Raw genomic sequence first — 22366 nt, forward strand, 5'->3', positions numbered from 1 at the left:
CCAGCCCTAGTGGCAATTTACCTAACTGTGCTGGCTAGTTTTATGTCAACTGAATATACACTAGAGTCATCAAAAGAAGGGGACCAGACTGCAGGCAAACCTGTAGGCCATTTTTTTAAATTAGTGATTTAAAGAGGAATATTAAGCTACACAAAGTATATAGGGAAGGGGTGGCATATGATGCTTTATTATGGAGAAGTCACTTACATGAGAAGCTGAGAAACTGAGGTCAGCAATCTGCTGGTCTCAGAGACTTGAACAGAACCCCGAGGGAACCTTTCCCTCCAGCTCTTATCTCCAGTTCCTATGTACCTGTGACCACGCCCAAATGGGCACGGTCCACAGTACAGGTACTTAAGATCTCTCCCTACAGTGATTGATGTGGGCGGGCCCAGCACATTATGGACTGGAACACCACTGGGCTGGTGGTCCTGGGATCTATAAGAAAGCAGACTGGGCAAGCCATGGGGAGCAAGCCAGTAAGCAGCACCCCCTCCATGACCTCTGCATCAGCTCCTGCCTCCAGGTTCCTGTTCAGTTTGGGTTCCTATCCTGACTTCCTTCAATGATAGATTATGATGTGGACGTATCAACCAAATAAACCCTTTCCTCCCCAGGTTATTTTGGTGGTATCACTTCATCACAAAAGTAGTAACTCTAATGAAGACAGTGAACTCAGTATATCCAAACTGCTATTTGAATATGCAATTGTTATTTTACAGTTATCAACAGGTTATCTTACATTCTTGTTTGTGTCAATCCTGTGTTTTATTCCCACTTATCTGGGGCTACATGTTAAGCATCACCATCCACTTTTTGTAGCTGGGATCCATAGCATTATGACAGATTTGCTCTTGGAACCCCAGAATGAAAACCTTGCCTGTGTTTTTTGTTTTCCAGAAAAGAACAAAAGAGAAATTGGTTCACGTCCTTTCTCTCTGTGGCCAAGAAGTCGGACTAAGCAAAAACCCATCTGTAAGTTCTATTCTGTACCATAGTCATTTTGGTATCGTATTGCTTTTGCTTTTGGTCTGTTCTGACATTGATCTGGAAGATTCTAGTATGAATGGCAAGTCCGATAGCCAGAATCTACATTCAGCCCCTGTGTTACTCCTTCTCACCCCATGAATTATAATCTTAGTGCAAGAACAAGGAAGGATTTCACTCCTCTTTGCTCCAGTTTGCCTTCGAAAACAGTTATGTTCAGACCTCTGCTTATTTGTGTAAACGTGTCCAGACTACATGCCACATACGTGATGGCGTCTGTCACATCTCCAAGACATACAGGCAAATTTCTCTAATTCCTCTTGAATATAGTTTTGCTCACTATGCACTTATCGTATTCTGATATCACCATTTTACTTATATAAACATGAAAATAAGTATGCATTGGCCAAAGTTTATTAAATATGTCATAGCCTGTTCACTAGTCACATCACAATGAAAAAAATGAAACGTTACAAATATTTATAAAAGCCAGGCGGTGGCAGCACATGCCTTTAATCTCCAGGAGGCAGAGACAGATAGATCTCTGTGAGTTCAAGGCCAGCTTGGTCTACAGTGAGTTCCAGGACAGCCAGAACTACAAAGAGAAACACTGTCTCAGTAAATTAATAGTAACACTTCAAATTTAAAACATTTTAAGATTTTAGGTTTTCAAATCTAAGATGTTTAATCTATGCAGTCCAAAACACAGGGCTATTTTTATACACTAGAGAGAGGGAAAAAATCCAATGTTCAACTCTCATTCACCCTTTTTAACCTGGAGAGATATTTGTTATATTTCTGTTCCTATAATAACTTGTCCTCTTTAAAGGAACAGAGAAGTATTATAATGGTTATATCAAGTGTTAATACAGAATACAGCTCTCCCCTCAAAAGAATTAAGACACTTTATTCTTGAGCCCTTCAGCCACATTTTTGGTGTTTGTGGCCTGGGAGCACAGACTCAGGTTGGCCAGAATGTCGTGTCATGCTCCACTGTGGAGCTTTGCTCGTCAGTCACGACATTTACTAACCGCACTGGTGAAGACAGCAAGCAGGTGACAGCAAGCAGGTGACTCCCTGCTGCTAGACATCTTCTGGTGACGTTCTTAGCTTGGATTGGTGGAAGCTAGTGACCTGCTAAGAATATATTTCAAGGGTTTTGATTGTTTAATCAAATGGATGTTGGGTCAGGCTCAAGGGTGAACAAAGAATGGTCATTAAGAGGACTAAAATAGCCCGTGATGATTTCAGGTCTAGATCAGCAGCATTCCAACGCTCCACAATAATGAAGTTCTAATTGGTCATTCATTCTTTTGGGGGGATGGTTTTGTTTCTGTTTTGGTTTTTCCAGACAGGGTTTCTCTGTGTAGCTTTGGAGCCTATCCTGGAACTCACTCTGTAGACCAGGTTGGCCTCGAACTCACAGAGTTCCCCCTGCCTCTGCCTCCCAAGTGCTGCTATTAAAGGCATTCGCCGCCACTGCCCAGCAGTAGAATCTTCAACACAGATGTGCACCCCCCCCTTTTCCCCTGGGGACTTCAGTTCACAAAAGATTTTTATTTTATTTCAAATTTGTATTCAACAAAGACTGGCTAGCAAAATATTTATTGTTTCTTAGTTCTTCAAAGTTCTATTAAGCCAAGTATTGTGACTTACACCTGAAAACCTAGTAACCCAGAAGCTGAGGCAAGAGGACCCTCCTGAACCAGAGGCCAGCCTGGGCTACATAAATAGGGCAGCCTGGGAGACAGAATGAGGCCTTATCTAAAAAAAAAAAAAAAAAACCACACACACAAAAACAAAAAACAAAAACCGCAAAACAAACAAAAAAACAGAACAAACAAACCATTTTTAAAAAGACCTATTAAAATGTCTCAGTAGCTGGACATGGTGGCATGTGCCTTTAAGCCTACCACTTGGTTTTTATGCTTTTCCTTCCTTCCGTCCTTCCTTCTCTGGTTTTGCTGGCATTTGAACCCATGAACACTCTATATGAGGCAAATGCTCTGCCACTGAGCCACACTCTCTGTTAATCCCATTACTTGGGAGGTAAAGGCAGGCAGATCTCTGAATTTGAGGACACCCTTGTCTACATAGAGAGCTCCAGGCCAACGACGACACACAGTGAGACCCTGTCTGAAAAAGTTGATTAGCTAATTAAAAAATAAAATGTCTAAACAAAAAAGAACCTAAGCATAGGAATTTGGTTTCTCCTCACTAATTCTTCCTAAACTCTGGTTTATCTCTTAAAGGGTTAAAGCCTTTGTTCCCAAGGTTCATTTTACGATAGCATAGCTTGACGTCATCCTTAAAATATTATTTATGTATATTTGACATGGGGAGGTCCATAATTTCTAACCTCAGTCAGTTCAAGAAGACTGGAAAATTTCAGCTGCTCCAGTTTGTCTGTGAACACAGGCTTAAGTTGTTACACACATACACACACACACACACACACACACACACACACACACACACAGTATCCCACCATCCACACTAAGAGATCACCATTCCACTCTAGGATGCTTTTGTAGTGTAAGCGCTGTAGTGTTTGCAGCGAGTTTAATCCGAAGGCACCTGTCCAACATAAATAATAAAAGAACATTCTAAAAATACCCACTTAAGGAATTAGGTGTGTACTGGAGACACAGTCCCTCCAGGGAGCCAATGGCCATCACTCGTTGCAAAACAACAGAAGGGAGGTGAGTTTCTCAAAAGAGGGCTCCTTTGATTCCTAGGTGATTTTCTCCTCGTGTGGGGACCTGGATCTGCCAGAGCATCAGACGAGCCTGGTGTCGTCCGAGGACGGCACCCGGGAGCAGGAGAACATGGATGACACCAACAGTGAACAGCAGTTCCGGGTCTTCAGGGACTTCGATTTCCTGGACGTGGAACTGGAGGACGGGGAGGTACGGTGTATACTCTCTGCCACAGTCACCCTCTTGGCTTGTCTTGAACTAACAAAAGTGTCGCTTTCCCCACTGACCACTCTCTGTAACAAGGTCTCTGGTTGGGAAGCTGTAACTCCGTTTGAATCAGCTTCTCCAAAGCACAGCTGCTTTACTTTTGCAAAAGTTACCCCACCCTTCCTGTCTAGGCTCGCAGCAAAAGTTGCCAGCTTATTTCTAAATGGCAAAGATCTGAGTGGTAACAGCTACACAAAGGCTGTGTGTGTAGTCCGGGGGATTTTTTTTTTTAATCATAGGGATGCATCATTTCTAAGCCCATTCCCCAGTACTGGGGCAAAATATACTGAACATTTCATTCCAAATGTAAAGTTACTATGATGTAGGTACTTCAAAGCCTGCTTGCCACCCCCTGAGATCAGAGCCAGAGGACTCCTGCATTCTTGTCCTGTGCTTGATGGAAACATTAGAGCCTGGAATAAAATATAAAGCATGAGACAGAGACCTGCTGTCTTTGCCCTGCTTTGGGTTAGTTGGTGGTCAACATTCCAGACCTTTGGAGCAGCTGAACTCAAGTCCTGGCAGGCATGTACAGATAGATCTGTTAGTTTGGAATGACAATCATGGTAATAAGATGCTTTTCTGCTGTCTGTGGACCCGGGAGGAGGAAGGGAATCACCTTCATTTGTACAGCTCAGGGCATGTTCCTTGGGAGAGGCAGTGTTTTGCCTCCAGGGAATGAGAACTCAACTGATTGAGATTGTGTCTCATAATGCTGCGTTGGTCTGTTCCTGTTTAAGGAAATGCATTCTTGGCTCCAAAGGGTTTTCTTCTGCTCTTACAGTTAAAGTAGAGGCTCTGAGCCTGCAGTAGGTGGGTGCCTCCTAACTCAACTGTACTCTTATGGGAAAACGAGAGTCTGTGTAGCTTCCTGAAAGAATGTGACTACTGGTAAACCTACATATGTCCAGTTGAGGCCACAGTGCTGTCTTCGGTTGACCTCCCAGGGTCACATATACCCTGGATGTCCTAGCAGGAGAGATGAAAATACATGGAATAATCGTTATCTCCCTAGATAACACACTGAGCAAACCCTGACTGACTGGGCTGGCACATCAGCGGTAGAGTATTTGCCTACTATGCCCAAGACCCTGAGCTGTATCTCCATCACTGTTCCCCCCCCCAAAAAAAGCAGTTAAAAAATACTGATGGATATTGTGGCACACACTTTAAATCTCAGCACTGGGGAGGCAGAGGCAGTGGATCTCTGTGAGTTCAAGGCCAGCCTGGTGTTCCAGGACAGCCAGAGCTGCATAGTGAGACCCTGTCTTAAGAAACAAAAGAAGCCAGGCAGTGGTGATGCACACCTTTAATCCCAGCACTCTGGAGACTGAGGCAGATGGATCTCTGTGAGTTTGAGACCAGTCTGGTCTACAGAGCAAGTGCCAGGACCGCCAGGGCTACACAGAGAAACCCTGTCTCAAAAAACAAAACAAAAAAGAAAGGAAGGGAAGAAGGAAGAGAGAGAGAGAAAGAAAGAAAAAGAAAGAAAGAAAGAAAGAAAGAAAGCAAGAAAGAAAGAAAGAAAGAAAGAAAGAAAGAAAGAAAGAAAGAAAGAAAGAAAGAAAGAAAGAAAGACTGCAAGGCAAGCTTCAAATGAATGCCTGCTTAGTTTCCATCTTAAACTGTTGGCAAACCAATTAAGAGGATGGTAGGGAATTCAGCTAACCATAATCAGTGACCAGGAAGGAATTCACTAAATGCAATGATGATTGTTTCAAAATAACACAAAGCACATCACCTTGAGTTCTGAAATGATCCAGCAGCTGCCTGAAAGTTGTTCTTAGGCTAGGGTTCAAGCCGGCACCTCTAAATTCTGGAAGTTAAACTAGGGAGGGGAAAAAAACTGACACCAAGAGAGCCACCCTTTACCTATTCAGTCCCAGGACAGGGTCACACCACAGAGTGGCCTGGCAGGGGAAGCAAGATATAACTCCAGAAATGCTAGCTCAGTGGCAGAACACTTGTCTAGCAGTCTCATAGGCTTGACTTCTGGGGTTCCATCCCAGCCCTGAGAAAAACAGAAACAAAAAATAAATGTTTTCCAAGGACAGTTAAGTAGTGAACACTAAACTCATCTGTCATTGTCTCTCTTGAATGTTAGGTCTGATGCTTGGTCCAGTGGGTATAATAAAAACCTGCCTATGGACCCCGCATAAGGAGTCAGGTGACAGGTACAGAGAGTGTAACGCAGTGTCAGACACACAGCTGGTGTTCTCCGCACCAATCCATTGGACAGCCCCACCAGTGACAAATAACTAGTGATGATGAGTAATGTAAGTCTATTCTGGCCTCTTTATCCAAACATGGTTGCCAAAACAAAAACAAACAACAAACGAAAACCCACGTTGTTTTTGTTGTGTCTGTTCCTTGTCATTAAATAGCTTCTGGAACTTGAATGAAATCTTCACAAGGGCTTTTGTCCTTGAAGCTTGCAGAATCTCGGAAAGGCGCTGTATCTGCGCCATTAATTTCAAAATCGAGGTAGGCCCATCATAACCACAAACACTTTCAGCTTCGGGAGTGGGGTCAGCTGCTGCCACTTTCTGACCCTTATCTCTCTCCCATGACATGTAACCATTTTGTCACAATCAAGTACTCAGGCATCCTAAATAAGCAGGTGTTAAAGAGAACAACACTGTCGCTGAAGTGGGGAAGCATGAAGAGTGGGCCCATGATGCCACTTCCAGGAAGACGTGTGGGAACTCTGATGTTAAATATTGACTTTCTCATTGAAGCTTGTGCATGTTCTCCTTTTTTTATGTCTACTGAAGACTGTGTTGTTAGCACTGCTGGTTGTTGTGTGAAAACTAAAATACACTGGAGTATTTTGTACAATCATTTTAAATAGACCTTTTGTTTGTTTTTCTGTCCACTCACACTGCTGCGCAGGAACTTCAGGTAAGTTGCTGTTATTCTTCATTCTGGTGCACTGGCAGGTGAATTGGATCGTTGCCTAGTTATAGAACATGCGTGCTCCCCCTCCCCCACATCCCCTCCAGCACATGGATGCCTGTTTGCGTGTAGAGCTCTACTTACGTGTGTGTGACAAACGGTTTGTTTTGTTTTGTTGCCCTCCTTGGCTGCTCTAGTATGGAAATATGTTCTAAAATACAAAAGAAAATGCTTTATTATCCTTAGTCCTGGATGTTGCATGGTTGTATCTCTTGAGAGGAGATGGGTCTTTGCATATGGTCTATATGGATAGGCACCCTACGTTTCCTGATGAGGCAGCTACACCCTGGATGAGTGTTGTCATTCTGTAGAAAGTGAGATCAGGCTAAGGATGTACCTAAGTGATAGAATGTCTACTTAGTATGAACGAGGCCTGGGTTCCATCTCCAGCACTGCCAGAAAAACAAAACAAACAAAAAACTAACTCTGTCTGGAAACTAGATAATTTTTCTTTTAAACCAGGTATCCATCAAGAAAAAGGCGGTTGCTGGGTGGGGGTGGGGGTGGCAGCAGTGCACGTCTTTAATCCCAGCACTTGGGAGGCAGAGGCAGGAGGATCTCTGTGAGTTCGAGACCAGCCTGGTCTACTGAGCAAGTTCCAGGACAGGCTCCAAAACAATACAGAGAAACCCTGTCTCGAAAAACCAAAAAAACAAAACAAAACAAAACACTGGCTGATCTTGCAGGGAACCCCAGTTCAGTTCCCAGCACATGTACATGGCAGCTCACAACCATCTGTAACTCCAGTTCCAGGGGATCTTACACCCTTTTCTGGTCTCTGCTAGTGTAGCATGAGTTCTACTAGGTCTTAGTAATAAAAGCCCAGAGTCAGATTTAGAACTCTGTTAATAGGCTGGCACAGTACACACATGGCACATAGGGACACATGCAGACAAAACATTCATACACATAAAATAAAAAATATTTTTTAGAAAAGAAGCTGCACTGACTTTTATCCACAATAGAATTTTGTTGTATATGATAGAAATCCAAACTAAGAACTGTTAACAACGCTAAGTATATGTGCTAACTCTTAGCTACATCCATAACCCCTCTACCATGGGCCTTACCTGGAGCTAGACTAAGTAAGAGCTGCTCCATTGCAACTCCTCAGCTACAACCAGGGAAATAATTTCAGCGCCTTTGCCTGGAATGGAGCTGTTACGTCTTCTACGGAGATGGCTATTGTCTGTGTCTACCAGTTCTCATGCCCAGTTGGTTCAGGCTGTCGCCAGGTCAGGGTAACCCCGTATCAACAACAGCATCTCTGCCCAGTGTAACAGCCTCTGTGTTGTTACCTTAGATACCCTGTGATGCTTCAGACTCAGGGTCGATGGAGGCAACCCCCAGAGGTGTTGCTTGTGAGAGCCTGTCCAACACATGTGCTCATTTGGTACCAGAAATTTGGTGGCATGCGTTTGTGTTTATGTATTTCTCCCAGGGCCTTCACCTTCCCTTGTCTTCCTCTCTCTTCATTTTTGTTCCTTTCTTCACAAACTACATTTTTCTTTTCTCTTAAGACTTTTTGGTCTTATACATTTTTTTTCATATTCCAACTTACAGTAGTTACTTTTTTGGGGGGTGAGGGTTCAATACAGGGTTTCTCTGTGGCTTTGGAGGCTATCCTGGAACTAGCTCTTGTAGACCAAGCTGGTGAACTCACAGAGATCCTCCTGCTTCTGCTTCCCCAGTGCTGGGATTAAAGGCTTGCACCACCACCACTCTGCCTATAGTAGTTACTTTAAATCAAAGAACTAACTTCCCACCAGAAAGAATAAAACTACATTATTTAATGGTAATTTGTTACATCCATCTAGAGGGACAGGTACAGGTTGAGTTTCCTCATCTAGAATGCTTAGAACTGAAAGGGTTTCAGATTTGAGTAGTTTTATTTATTTACTTATTTACTTTGGAATATTTGTATACATATAATAATGCACAGTTTCTTGAAGATGATACCTGAGTCTAAACACTAACTGTAATTCCTCTGCATTTAGCCTAAAGATAATTTTGTGCAGCATTTTTAGGGGTCCTGGGTTTTGACTGTGATATATACCTTGGATTTTCTACTTGCGAGCTCCTTGATGGTGCTCAAACATTTGGGACTTTGGAACACTTCAAATTAGGAAAGCCCAACCCATGTTGCATAAAAGCATAAATATAGACCCAGGTTCAGTTCCCAGCAACCAAGCAACTCACAGACATCCCTAACTTCAGTTTCAGGGCACTGATTCCCTCCTCTGACCTCTGTGGGCATTGTATGCACGTGTGTACATACACACATACAGGCAAACACTCATATACATAAAATAAAAATAAGTAAATCCAGCCAGATGGTGGCACACACCTTTAATCGAAGTACTTAGAAGGCAGAGGCAGGTAGATCTCTGAGTTCTAGGCCAGCTTGGGACAGCCAGGGCTACACAGAGAAACCCTGTCTCTAAAATAATAATAACTAATGAATTCTAAAAGTCCTGAAACAGGGACAGATGACAGTAATAGTTTCTATATCCGGAGTGATGCGTTTAAGAGTCTTACTATTACTTTCTCCCACAAATAGCCTTGTCCGTACCTGTCACACTGAGGGCTGTCCCACTGAGGGCTGTCACACTGAGGGGAGGTCTGTGATACCAACAAACCCGCCTTATCTAGAGTCAGAAACAAGAGACTTGAACCAGGAGAAGAAACCCAGCCTCCCATTCTCACATTAACACTCACCCCCAGCTCTCGGGGTATCATGCTGCCCACTGACCCCCTCATCAGGCCACGTTTCAGATGACTGCTTCACGGGGTGGGATGCCTGTTCTCAATCAGATGACCTTCTCCTTTAGATTAAAATTTGTTATCATCAGGGTGGACATCTTCCTTCAGTCCTGTTTTAAAAGATGGAAAACCAAATCCCACATTACCTTCTGCACAAAAAAAAAGTTATGTTAACCAAACAGACTTATTTAATAGCTTGTGCTTTCGTAGAGATCTGAGATAGAACTCCAGGCTTTTTAACACTCCATTGTCCGGCTAGGCCAGTTCTCAGAAGGGGTAAGCCAGCAGAAAATCTTTGATGTGAAGGCAAGAAATTTAACCTCTTCCCAGCTCGGGATAATTTAAAGATGAGCCTTAAGCAAAGACAAGATGCGGCTTCTTTGTAGTGCATGGCCCACCAAAAATTGTCTGGCTCTTACAAACCTTTAACGCTGTATTTTATCTGTGGAATCTGCTGTGGCAGACAGTCTGGGATGTTTACCTAATACTCTTCTACTTAATAGCCAAGGAATTCAGGAATGTGTTTTGAGCAAACTTGTTTCTCCTTCTGAAAACTCTACTAAACAGGGGCTGGTGGGAGAAAGAAGTGTACACTAATTTTAAAGTTATTTTAATATTAACAGTCTCCCCTTTTTGAACAGATTTTTGAAAACACAGTAATTTTCTAGGGTTTACCAAAATCAACTACATATGTTTATTTACCTGTTGGGTGTGGTAGTATCTGCTGTTAATCTGAGCACCTAGAAGAGAGAAAAAGACGGGTAGATCTCTGTGAGTTTGAGGTCAATCTGGCCTACAAAAGTGAGGTCCAGGCCATCCAAGGCCACACAATGAGACCCTGTTTCATATGTATACGTATATATGAAGGGTTCTGCCGCTTCTATCCATGAGATGACACATATTTACAGAAAAGGTCTGCCCTTTCGTCTCCTCATGTTGGCAAAGTGAAGTCTGGGTACCACAGCAGATGAGGGCTTGAAAGTTGATGCCAACCATGTTCATTTCTAAGCTGGGACTGACTGATAATGTGAAGCCGTGTGTGCCTGAGGCCTGGGGCATGAAAAGCCGACTGTGGTGTGATTTCAGGGGGAGAGCATGGACAACTTCAACTGGGGAGTGCGCAGGCGTTCCCTGGACAGCCTGGACAAGTGTGACACGCAGATCCTGGAGGAGCGCCAACTCTCGAGAAGTACTCCCAGTCTGAATAAAATGAACCATGAGGACTCAGATGAGTCATCTGAGGAGGAGGACCTCACAGCCAGCCAGATCCTGGAACACTCAGACCTTGTAAGTAGGGACGCTCCCGCTGGAAAAATGGGAAGCCTCGGGTTTTGTTTTGGTTTGTTGGTAATTAATCCGGGAGTTTTGTTTCCAGATAAATACACTTTCTATGGCTGCTGAACTGAAACCTGAACACTCAGGTGGGGTCTAAGTGACCTCTTCGCCATAGGTGGCAGATGGTGCCAGGGGGCCACATTCGTGCACTGCTGTGTTGACGGTCCAATAACAGTGACATAGAACTTGAAGAAATCATACGTGTCAACCAACAACTGGAGAGTAATGGTTTGTGTATTCTTCTGGCAGGAACTTCGTGTCACAGTTTCTTACCATTGCTTCCTAAACAGATCATGAACCTGTCCCCCTCCGAGGAGGCCAGTCCTCTTGAACTGCTTACCACCGCCTGTGACTCCACTCCCGCCGACCCCCATGCCTTCAACACCAGAATGGCAAGCTTCGAGACTTCCTTGCCTGATATAAATAACCTGCAGATCTCAGAGGGGTCAAAGGTGAAGAGATTGGGGGGAGGGGAGTATTGTAATTTCCTTAAGTGGGTGGGGAAAAGAAAAAAAAATCCTTGTGAAGAATTCTTCGAGGGAGGGGGTTCAAAGGGAGGGGGCTTTAGTCCTTGGGTTTTAGTGCAGTGCTCGAGGCTTATGCACCTGCCCCAGTACTTTGAAGTTGTTTTCTGCTCACAGACTTGAGCAGACTTCCCTTTGGTTGAGAGATTTGGCCCGAGGCCTTTATAAAATGAAATACTTGACTTGTGACTGACGGCAAAACGAAGCACTGGAGAGAGACCGCTGTGGCTGGGAGCGTGTGGCGTGTTATAAAACAATGCGGTGAGGGAGGTGTGGGGGCATACATGCACTAGGGGAATTTTTTCTCGTGTGGGAACCGATTATACAATTTGCTCATTGATTCCGTGCTTGACTTTTGGTATACAATAAGAATATTTAATGTCAGTCACACAGAATTATGCCAGATTTGCATAGCTAGACTTCCCAAGGAGACTGAGTTACCTAACGAATGCAATTTCCTTACCTTATAGATTGGCTTTAAAACAAAAAAGTCTGTGGATATTTCATTGAAGGTTTTTTCATCAAAATTCACAGAAGCCGGGCGTTGGTGGCGCACGCCTTTAATCCCAGCACTCGGGAGGCAGAGGCAGGCGGATCTCTGTGAGTTCGAGGCCAGCCTGGTTCTACAGAGTTCCAGGACAGCCTCCAAAGCCACAGAGAAACCCTGTCTCGAAAAGCCAAAAAAAAAAAAAAAAAATCACAGAAAATATCCTGTCCATAAAACCATCCATTTGCATACTATAACCACACATATGCCCTTGAGTATAAAATTTTACTCCTTCCTACTAGAAATACCTAAATAGTCTATCACAGTTAGAATAGAATTAGAAATTCCTGATTCTCATTTTTGGTTATGGTTTTGCAACTTTGAAGATGAGAGAGAGAAAGAGAGAGAGAGAGAGAGAGAGAGAGAGAGAGAGAGAGAGAGAGAGAGAGAGAGAGGGAGAGAGAGAGGGAGAGGGAGGGAGGGAGGGAGGGAGAGAGAGAAGTAAAACTATAACACTTTCTATATCATTTTAGATTATACTAAAAAAGGTCTGAAATCAAGAAACCCCTGAATGCTTCAAACAATAGCAACCACTTTAGTGAAATTATCTAAAAATATTAGAGCTTAGATAAAAATTACTTTTAAGATTGCCCCAACTCAAAAGGGAGAATAAAAACTATAACTGGGATTCTTGGAGATAGAAATGTCCTTTTTGAGCAAAAAATAACACCCCCTCCCCAAAAAAGTCTTGTTCAAAGTTTAAACATTTTAAGTTGTTTCTTTTTCTTTTTCTTTTTTAAGCTGGAAAATAACTTTACTTGTTCCAGGGAGTTTAGCTAGAGTCCTCTCAGAACTTCTGAAACTGCTTCCTGGTACCAGCAGCCTTAGTGACCTTGAGTACACTGAAGCACACAGTCTTGCTCAGGGGCCTGCACTCTCCCATGGCGACAATGTCACCAATCTGTACATCCCTGAAGCAGGGGGGACAGATGCACAGACATGTTCTTGTGGCGCTTCTCAAAGCAATTGTACTTTCGGATATAATGGAGATTGTCCCAATAGATGACAATGGTCCTCTGCATCTTCATCTTGGTTATGATACCAGACAGGATCCGACCTCTGATGGAGATGTCACCAGTAAAGGGGCATTTCTTGTCTATGTAGGTGCCCTCGATGGCCTCCTTCGGGGTGTCTTGAAGCCTAGACCGATGTTTTTGTAGTACTGAGGGAGTTTTTTCTTGCCAATTTCTCCCAGCAGAACACATTTCTTGTTTTGAAATATTGTGGGCTGCTTTTGGTAAGCACATTTGGTCTGAATATCTGCCATCTTCCCGGCTGCCTGAGAAAAAGACTAAGTGAAGTTTCTTAACTTAGCCGGGCAGTGGTGGCACATGCCTTTAATTCCAGCACTCGGGAGGCAGAGGCAGGTGGATCTCTGTGAGTTCAAGACCAGCCTGGTCTACAAGAGCTAGTTCCAGGGCAGCCTCCAAAGCCACAGAGAAACCCTGTCTCAAAAAAAAAAAAAACAAAACAAAAAACAAAAAACAAAAAAAAGTTTCTTAACTTAAAGCATCATGAAATATAGGTGACGTTTGAGCACCTTATTTCTCAGTATTTTTCTTTTAAATGCTAGTAGATAGATAGGTAGATAGATTGGTTTCTCTCAAGAAAAATAATCTAATTCTATCAAGAAAACATTAGATCTTATTTCTGACTCATCCATAAGAACTTGGCACCTCCAAAGACATGGCCTGTCCTATGTCTCTAACATCTGGCTAACATCTCTCGTTAATCCTAAATTCAGAATGCTATAAACCAATAGCCAGATGTTAACCCATGGTAAGGGTCTAATTCCCAGACATTTCTGTTTCACCCTGATTGTATTTTTGTTTTACGATGACTCACAGAAACACATGCATGGACTTCCCTCCTGCCTTTCTGATGCGTAGTCCCGTTGTTGCCTTCCTTCCTCTTGCAGAACAGTCTGTTCTCCAGTTCACTTCCTCCCTGGCCTCAGCTCAAGCCCAGCCTCTTTGTCTCTGTATCTCTTCCCTGCCTCCCTCTGACCCAAGATCTGCCTGCGCTAGAGCAGTTACTTGTTACCGCTTGTTGAACACACTGTGGTGAGGTGAGAGCCACACTCTCACCTTAGCCGCTGCCCTCAGAGAGTGGCAAGGGGAAAGCACTCATGCAGGTGAGTGGCAGTGTGCCTTCTGTAGAGAAAGCCTCCACCCCAGGGCTAACTCTCCACAGACGCTTGCCTCTCTGAGCATCCATTGTGCCATGCACTGATGCTTTTACATTCTAGCCTTTGTTGGAAAAGGGATTTCCTATTGGAGAATAGGCCTGGATGTGCCCGTCTCTAAGGCTGGGGCTGGAAAATCAAGGCTTATCTGTGTCTGACTTCTTCTGGGTTTGAAATTACAGTGGTCCTGTGTGAAGAATCTCCAGGAATGGGTTCAGGCATTAACACCCACACGCACCTTCTATTCTGGGGGTGCTGAATTGTTATGAATACAAAGGTAATAGCTTCTCTTCCAGATCCCACCCTGATGGCCAACCTTACACTGAGCAAACCTGACGTTTGCACGTGAAGCAGAAGTTGCTGATCTGTAAGCATGGATAGTGGACAAGGGAAAGGAGGTGTTTCTCTGACCATACTAACTTAGCATTTGTACACCACAAACACAGATCAAATGTGACGATTACCAAGTCCCTTAGGGATGATTATGGAAGAGACCGGAAGGAAGACTGTAGAGAAGGGATACTTCTGAATTTCTGAATGCAGGTCTAGAAAATAAATGTCCCATCCCTCTCAAGATTTTATTTCTGCTTCAGTAATCCAGTTGTCTACTATATATTCTTATACATTGGGTTTTAAAATTTTGTCACTGCAGGCTGAAGCTGTCCCCGAAGAGGAGGACACCACCGTACAAGAAGATGATCTTTCGAGTTCCATCAATGAACTCCCAGCAGCTTTTGAATGTAGCGACAGCTTCAGCCTAGATATGACGGAGGCAGAAGAGAAAAGCAACCGGGGCCTGGACCAGTATACTCTTGCAAGGCAAGGCAGCCTTTGGTGAAATGGGTGGCATGAGTATGCATGGCACATCATGTGGCATTCGTGGTACTTACTAGCTTGAGTATAAAGATACACATCCGCACAAAGCTGAGATTCTTAACATGGAACCTGGCAATCATCCTACCCCATGTAGGGCTTTCCATGGGATCAAGAAAGGATGCCTGCCTTGCAGTGGTGGTGCATGCCTTTAATCCCAGCACTCGGGAGGCAGAGGCAGGTGGATCTCTGTGAGTTCGAGACCAGCCTGGGCTACCAAGTGAGTTCCAGGACAGGCTCCAAAACAATACAGAGAAACCCCGTCTTAAAAACCAAAAAAAAAAAAAAAAAAAAAAGAAAAAGAAAAAAAAGAAAGGATGCCCATGCAGGAATGTATAAGGTCAGAGAGCAACATGAAAAGCCAAAAAAAAAGAAAAAGGAAAAAAGAAAGGCCCTGGAGACATGAAGCTTTGAAGGGAAGATGAGCAAGATATGAACAAAGCTTGAAAACAAACTCCTTCCATTTAGAGTTGAAAGACACATGCACAAGGGGCTCTCTACAAGCTAAACTACTGCTCTTTAATTGAGTATCTTGCAGTTATGTCTCTAAAAGTAGTGACTTACATAAACACAAAGAGAAGGCAGGATAGACAAAAACATCACACCTTCTATCAATTCAGTGTTTGCAATAAGTCACAAATTATTACAGTGTTTGGATTTACTTTAGAAGAAAGTTGAGATGCTATATTTACATGTATGGATGTTGAACATGAGAGCTAGGTAAAAGTCTGTGGCTAGGCAGAGAACACCTGCCCATCAAAAGAAAAGCCCAAGGGAATACCTGAAAAAAGCTGGACTTTTCACATCTCTCCTCTTGCCCCTTAGTATTCTGAGCGTTCACACACATGGCATTCATAGTCTGCATCAGGGACAATTTGAAGAATCCAGAGTTGAACTAGAGTTTATCTGAATGTGAAGTGCAGAACAGTGATAATGCTGAGCTGGGAACAGATGTTTGGTCTGAGGCCTGGCTGCTGGGAGAGCAAAGGCTTGCCGAGGGCTAGGAGAGATAAATGCCTGTGCATTTAAGAATGGAGGAGTCAGCCAGGCATGAAGGCAAACACCTTTGATCCCAGCACTCAGGAGTCAGAGGCAGGCAAGTCTCTGTGAGTTTAAGGCTCTCTTGGTCTACATAGTGAGTTCCAAGCCAGCCAGTATCAAAACAACAACAACAACAACAACAAGATGAATTACAGCCAGGTGTTGGTGGTCCACACCTTTAATCCCGGCACTTGAGAGGCAGAGGCAGGTGGATTTCTGTAAATTCGAGGTCAGTCTGGTCTACAGAGTGAGTTCCCAGACAGGCTCCAAAGCTACACAGAGAAACCTTGTCTCAAAAAACAAACAAACAAACAAAGATAAATTATAGAAGTTCGAGAGGTAAAGTCTATTTCATTGGAACCAAAAAAATCTCAGAGACCTCTGGTGAAAGCCAGTTCCCCAGAGGGCCCTTGAAGGGAATAAGGATCCACTCAGCCAACTCAGGTGGCTGACACTCAGGTGTAGAATTTGTACAAGAGGCTGTCACTTCCTGATGTAGTGGTTTCGTGTTTTCCAGCTTTGGAGAAGGTGACAGGGGTGTGTCACCCCCTCCCTCGCCCTTCTTCTCTGCCATCCTTGCTGCCTTTCAGCCCGCAGCCTGTGATGACGCCGAGGAGGCCTGGCGCAGCCACATTAACCAGCTCATGTGTGACTCAGACGGCTCCTGCGCTGTGTACACATTTCATGTGTTCTCCTCTCTGTTTAAGGTATGGGCTTGGGAGCATCTTGAAGACAGACATGGCTGTGGGCTTCAGAAGGAGTTGTTGTCCCTCGAAGGCTGTACACTTACTATCTCCTCTGGAGACTAGTTCCTCTACCCACTGTTTCTGCTCAGCCTTCATTGCCTGGTTCTTAGGAAGAGGCTGAACTCTGCCACTCTGTTTTCTGTTGACATTCTGGTTAGGGTTTCTATGGCTGTGATAAAATGCCATAACCAAAAGCAACTTGGGAGGGAAATGGTTAGTTTGGCTTCCAGCTTCCAGCTCAATCCATCTTGAGGAAAGCCAAGGCAGGAAGTTAAGTCGAGCCCCTGGAGAAACACTGTTGACTGGCTTGCTCCCTGTGACTTGCTCAGCTTGCTCTTTTATGTAACCCAGGACATCCTGCCCTGGGTTGGCACCACCCACAAAGGTCTGGACCTTCCCTCATCAGTAGTTAATCAAGAAAGTGTCCCATACCCTTGCCTAAAGGCCCACCTAGTGGGGGCATTTTCTCAATGGAGGTTCCCTCTTCCCAAATGACTGTAGCTTGTGTCAAGTTGACAAAACAGTAGCTAGCACATGTGGCACTGGGATCACTACAGGGATCTTCAGCTTGGCTGGGCAAAGACACACACAGAACAATTTCATAATAGTCAAAAATATTTTTCTAATACCAGGTTCACACAATTTTAATCCCAGTCCTTGGGAGGCAGAGGCAGGTAGGCTGTTGCAAGATTGGGGATAGCCTGGGCTACATAGTGAGTTCTAGGCTACCCTGGGACTATAGAACAAGACAAACTTTTTCCTCTTTAACATTTAATCTTATTATTTTTGAAGAACTACAAAGATAAGCACTATCTTAGGGTTTCTATTGCTGTGAAGAGACACTACAACCTCAGCAACTCTTACAAAGAAAAATATTTAGGCTCACTTACAGGTTCAGAGGTTTAGTCCATTGTCATCATAGTGGGAAGCATAATGGCATGCAGGCAGAAATGGGGCTGAAGAAGGAATCGCGAGTTCTACATTTTGATCAGCAGGAAGAGAATGAGACACTGGGCCTGGCTTGAGCATTGAAACTTCAGACCCCCCACCCCCACCCCCATGACGCACTTCTTTCAGCAAAACCAACCTACTCCAACAAGACCACACCTCCTAATAGGGCCACTCCCTGGTGACCACGTATTCAAATCTATGAGCCTATAGGGGCCATTCCTATTCAAACCACAAGTATTTATTTCAACTCCACCCACGCCCCCTGACTGCCTCTCAACTTCAAGACCTCTTCTTTAACTGTACACACATGATTACATATCTGTAAACACAACCTGCTGAGTCCGTCTGGTGTGGCTCTTATGTGTACATATGTTTAGGGATGACCATTTGGGACTGGATAACCTGTCTGGGAGCTCATCCCTGGAGAAGACTCATTTTCCTTTCTGAGCAGCCATCCATTGCCCATAGCTCTTCACCTAGGGGTAGGGCCCTGTGAGACTTTCCCAATTTAATTGGCACGTCAATTAATTAGTTTTTTGGGTTTTTTTTTGGTTTTTGTTTTTTTTTTTGGTTTTTCGAGACAGGGTTTCTCTGTAGCTTTGGAGGCTGTCCTGGAACTCACTTTGTAGACCAGGCTGGCCTCGAACTCACAGAGATCCGCCTGCCTCTGCCTCCCGAGTACTGGGATTAAAGGTGTGCGCCACCAACGCCCGGCTAATTAGTTTTGACATTGTACGGGCCTTGTTTAGGTGACCATTTGTTGAAATACCCTGAGTGCAGCTTCCCTGACATACCTAAAAGACACTATTTCATGGCAGATGTCCTAATATTCTGTTCTTACAGTGTCCCTCCCGCTTTGGCATGATGTTCCCAGACCCTCAGGTGTAAGGATGTATTGTAGACATATCACCTGTGGGTTGTACTGTAGACATATCACCTATGGGTGGGTACCCACAGTCAGTTGTTTGCCACATCTTGACCAAGTGTGGACTTCTGTGGTGGTCTCTATCTGCTAGGAAGAGATACCTCTTTGATGAGGGGTGAGAGCTACACTTAATCTGTGGGTATGAAGTCTGGATTACTTCACACAGTATAACATTTTCTAGTTCCATTCATTTGCTTGAAATTTTCCTAATTTTTCTTTACAGCTGATTTACACACACACACACACACACACACACACACCCCTACCTAAATAGTGTATACACACCACATTTCCATTATTCATTCTTCAGTTGAAGGACATTTAGGTTGTCTCCGTTCCCCAGCTTTAGTGACTAGATCAGCAATGAACATTGCTGAGCAAGTATTTCTGGAGTAGGATGTTGGTTCCTTTGGGCACAAGCCTCAGGGTAATATAGCTGGGTCATATGGTGGCTCTGTTTTTCCGCTCTTGAAAATCCTCCATGTTGATTTCTAGAGTGGCTGCACCAGTTTGCAGTCCCACCAAACAGGGTTCCCCTTCCTCGCCGGCATTGTTTTCCTGATTTTTGCCATTCTAGGTGGAGTAAAAAGAAATATCAAAGCAGTTTTCATTTGTATTTCCCTAATTTAAAAGGATGTTGAACACTTAAGATATTTCCTAGCTGTTTTTTGTTTCTCTTTAAGAGCTCTCCATTCAGCCAGGCAGTGATGGTGCACGCCTTTAATCCAGGTACTCCAGAGGCAGAGGCAGGCAGATCTCTGAGTTCTAGGCCAGCCTGGTGTACAGAGCAAGTTTCAAAACAGCCACAGCTACCTTTCCCAAAAAACAAAACAAAAAAGTAAAATAAAATTTAAAAATTCTTCATTCAGATCCATAGCCCTTTTTTAATTGGGTCATTTGTTTTCTTGACTCTTTGGGTTTTTTGATTTTAGTTCTATCCTATATATAGCTGGCAAAGATTCTCCCCCACTCTGCAGGCTTCCTTTTCACTCAGCAGATTGTTTCCTTGGCTGTTCAGAAGCTTCTTAATTTTGTGAGGTCTCATCTGTCAGCTGTTGGCTTTAGTCCCTGAGCTGATGTTGTCCTATCAAGAAAGGCCGGGCGGTGGCACACGCCTTTAATCCCAGCACTCGGGAGGCAGAGGGAGGCGGATCTCTGTGAGTTCGAGGCCAGCCTGGTCTACAGAGCCGATTCCAGGACAGCCTCCAAAACAATACAGAGAAACCCTGTCTCGAAAAAAACAAAAACAAAAACAAAAACAAACAAACAAACAAAAAAAAGGCCTTTCCTATAGCTATGTCCTGTAGGGCACTGCCTATCTTTCCTTCTAACACTTTGAGCGTGGAGTTGACTTTCTGTGCGGGTGGAAGATATGGATCTAATTTCATTCTTCTATGTGTGGACATTCAGTTTTCCCAGCAGCATGTGTTGAAGATGCTATCTTTTCCTGGTGTGTATTTTTGACCTCTCTGTCAAATATCACATAAGTGTGGTTGCATGCACACATGTTGGGTTTTCTATTTTGTTCCACTGATATACCTGTTCATTTCTATTACTGTAGCTCTATAATGCAGCTCAAAATCTGGGCTGGTCATCCCTGTAGCGTTGTTCTTTTGCTCAAGATTGCTTTGGCAATCTTTTTAGGATTTCTTTGCTAAAGGTGTTGATTACTTCCAGTTTTCTGGTAGAATTTTTGGGATTTCTTATCTATCTATCTATATCTCTCTTTTGGTTTTTTTGTTTTGTTCTTTTTTTTTTTTTTTTTTTTTTTTTGCTTCTTGGCAGGGTTTCTCTGTGTTGTCCTGGTAGTCCTGGAACTCACTCTGTAAAGCAGGCTCTGTCTCATGAGTGCTGGGATTAAAAGCATGCCTCACAACCACCTGGCTTAATTTTCTTCTTTTGTCATGTTGCTCTGGCTAGTGCTTTAAACACTGTATTGAAAAGGAGTAGGGACAAGTGATAGTCCTGTCTCCTTCCCAATTTTAATGGGGAAGCTTTGAGTTTTTCTCCATTTAGGATAATATTGCCTGTGGGTTTTGTAATATGTAGTTTTTATTATGTTGAGGTGTGTTCCCTCTGGATCGCCTGGAGCTAGAGTTATAAGAGGTTGTCAACCTCCCAACATGCATACTGGGAATCAAACCGGCTCTCTGCTCTCAACTGCTGAGCCATCTCATTAACCCCACTGTTTCTGAGGAGGGGGGCTTTGAGACAGGGTTTCTCTGTGTAACAGCTCTGGCTGTCCTAGAACTCCCTTTGTAGACGAGGCTGGCCTCAAATTCACAGAGCTCTAGTCCCACTCTTTTTTTTTTTTTTTTTTTTTTTTTTTTGGTTTTACAAGACAGGGTTTCTCTGTATTGTTTTGGAGGCTGTCAGTCCAGCCTGGCCTCGAACTCACAGAGATCTGCCTGCCTCTGCCTCCCGAGTGCTGGGATTAAAGGCGTGCGCCACCACCACCACCACCTCCACCACCACCACCACCACCACCACCCGGCCTTCTAGTCCCACACTTAGTTTCTTTGCTTGCTTGCTTGCTTGTTTGTTTCAAAACATCTCATGTAACACAGGCTGCCCTTGAATTACTAATCCCCTGACTCCTAAATTCTTGATTACAGGTTTGTGCCACCGTGCCCCAAATTATTTTAAAGTTCTACCCCATACACAAAAACATGTAATTACTTTCCAGTGTACAAGCTGATCTTGGCATTTGTGAATGATCCCTCTTCTGCCTTGCAGAATATTCAAAAGAGGTTCTGCTTCCTAACCTGTGATGCAGCCAGTTACCTTGGAGATAACCTTCGGGGGATCGGGTCCAAGTTTGTCAGCTCTTCCCAGATGCTCACCTCCTGCTCTGAATGCCCTACACTGTTCGTGGATGCCGAGACTGTGAGTATCCTTGACCTACTCTGGTAGGGTAGCATGCCTGTGTAGGGATTTATTATAGTGTGTGTGTGTGTGTGTGTGTGTATGTGTGTGTGTGTGTGTGTGTGTGTGTGTGTGCACAAGCGAGCTCATGAGATTTCACATATGCTCGTGGGTGGAAGCCAGAGGACAACTTTAGGGACTTGGTTCTCTCCTTCCACCATGGGTTCCAGGGATCAAACTCAGGTCATCAGATTGACCTATTTTAAAGACACCTCTAAGGCTGTGAGCAGCATGGGGTTGTGACATGCCTCCTGGAGGTCTCTGAGTCTGTGGAGTAATTAGTGAACATTGCCAGCCCAGGCTAAAGCATTTCAGATAATTAGGAACAACCTGCCTCTGTGCTCTTCCGTGTCCTCGGCCCCTCTCCTGAGTGACTCTGACTTTGCCAATTGTGCATATGACTGTATGACCCTCACAGAGGTCACCAGGAAGTCTCTAACTGACTATCAGGTCATGATTTATGAAGAGAACTCTGCAACAATGGCCGACACTTTTAGGGCAGGGTTACCCATGACCTTCATTTCTTACCACATCACATCCAGAACCATCAAATTGGCTGGGTAACTACCAGTATTTATGACCTAATGAAGAACTGCCTTGAATTTTTATTTTCCAGACACAGCCTCCCAAGTTCTCAGGCTTA

The 22366-nt window shown here is 44.0% G+C and overlaps 1 protein-coding gene and 1 pseudogene across 8 annotated transcripts in view; one reads left to right on the top strand and one right to left on the bottom strand.

Annotated features, from left to right (window-relative positions):
• Fry (FRY microtubule binding protein) overlaps positions 1 to 22366 on the top strand; it is a 380830-nt gene that overhangs the window by 336043 nt on the left and 22421 nt on the right. For 5 of the 8 annotated variants that reach the window (XM_040751422.1, XM_040751415.1, XM_040751418.1 and 2 more), the window contains 8 exons: positions 901 to 975; positions 3726 to 3896; positions 6846 to 6854; positions 10758 to 10958; positions 11297 to 11458; positions 14915 to 15081; positions 16694 to 16883; positions 21535 to 21684. In XM_040751422.1, the coding sequence (XP_040607356.1) occupies positions 901 to 975; positions 3726 to 3896; positions 6846 to 6854; positions 10758 to 10958; positions 11297 to 11458; positions 14915 to 15081; positions 16694 to 16883; positions 21535 to 21684 (1125 nt within the window). Of the gene's footprint in view, positions 1 to 900; positions 976 to 3725; positions 3901 to 6845; positions 6855 to 10752; positions 10959 to 11296; positions 11459 to 14914; positions 15082 to 16693; positions 16884 to 21534; positions 21685 to 22366 lie in introns of all 8 variants that reach the window. The other 3 variants (XM_040751417.1, XM_040751421.1, XM_040751416.1) reach the window with 2 other exon arrangements.
• LOC121142052 lies at positions 12865 to 13344 on the bottom strand (annotated as a pseudogene).

This window comes from Mesocricetus auratus, unplaced genomic scaffold (assembly GCF_017639785.1).
Source record: "Mesocricetus auratus isolate SY011 unplaced genomic scaffold, BCM_Maur_2.0 Super-Scaffold_100008, whole genome shotgun sequence".
Classification (NCBI taxonomy): domain Eukaryota; kingdom Metazoa; phylum Chordata; class Mammalia; order Rodentia; family Cricetidae; genus Mesocricetus; species Mesocricetus auratus.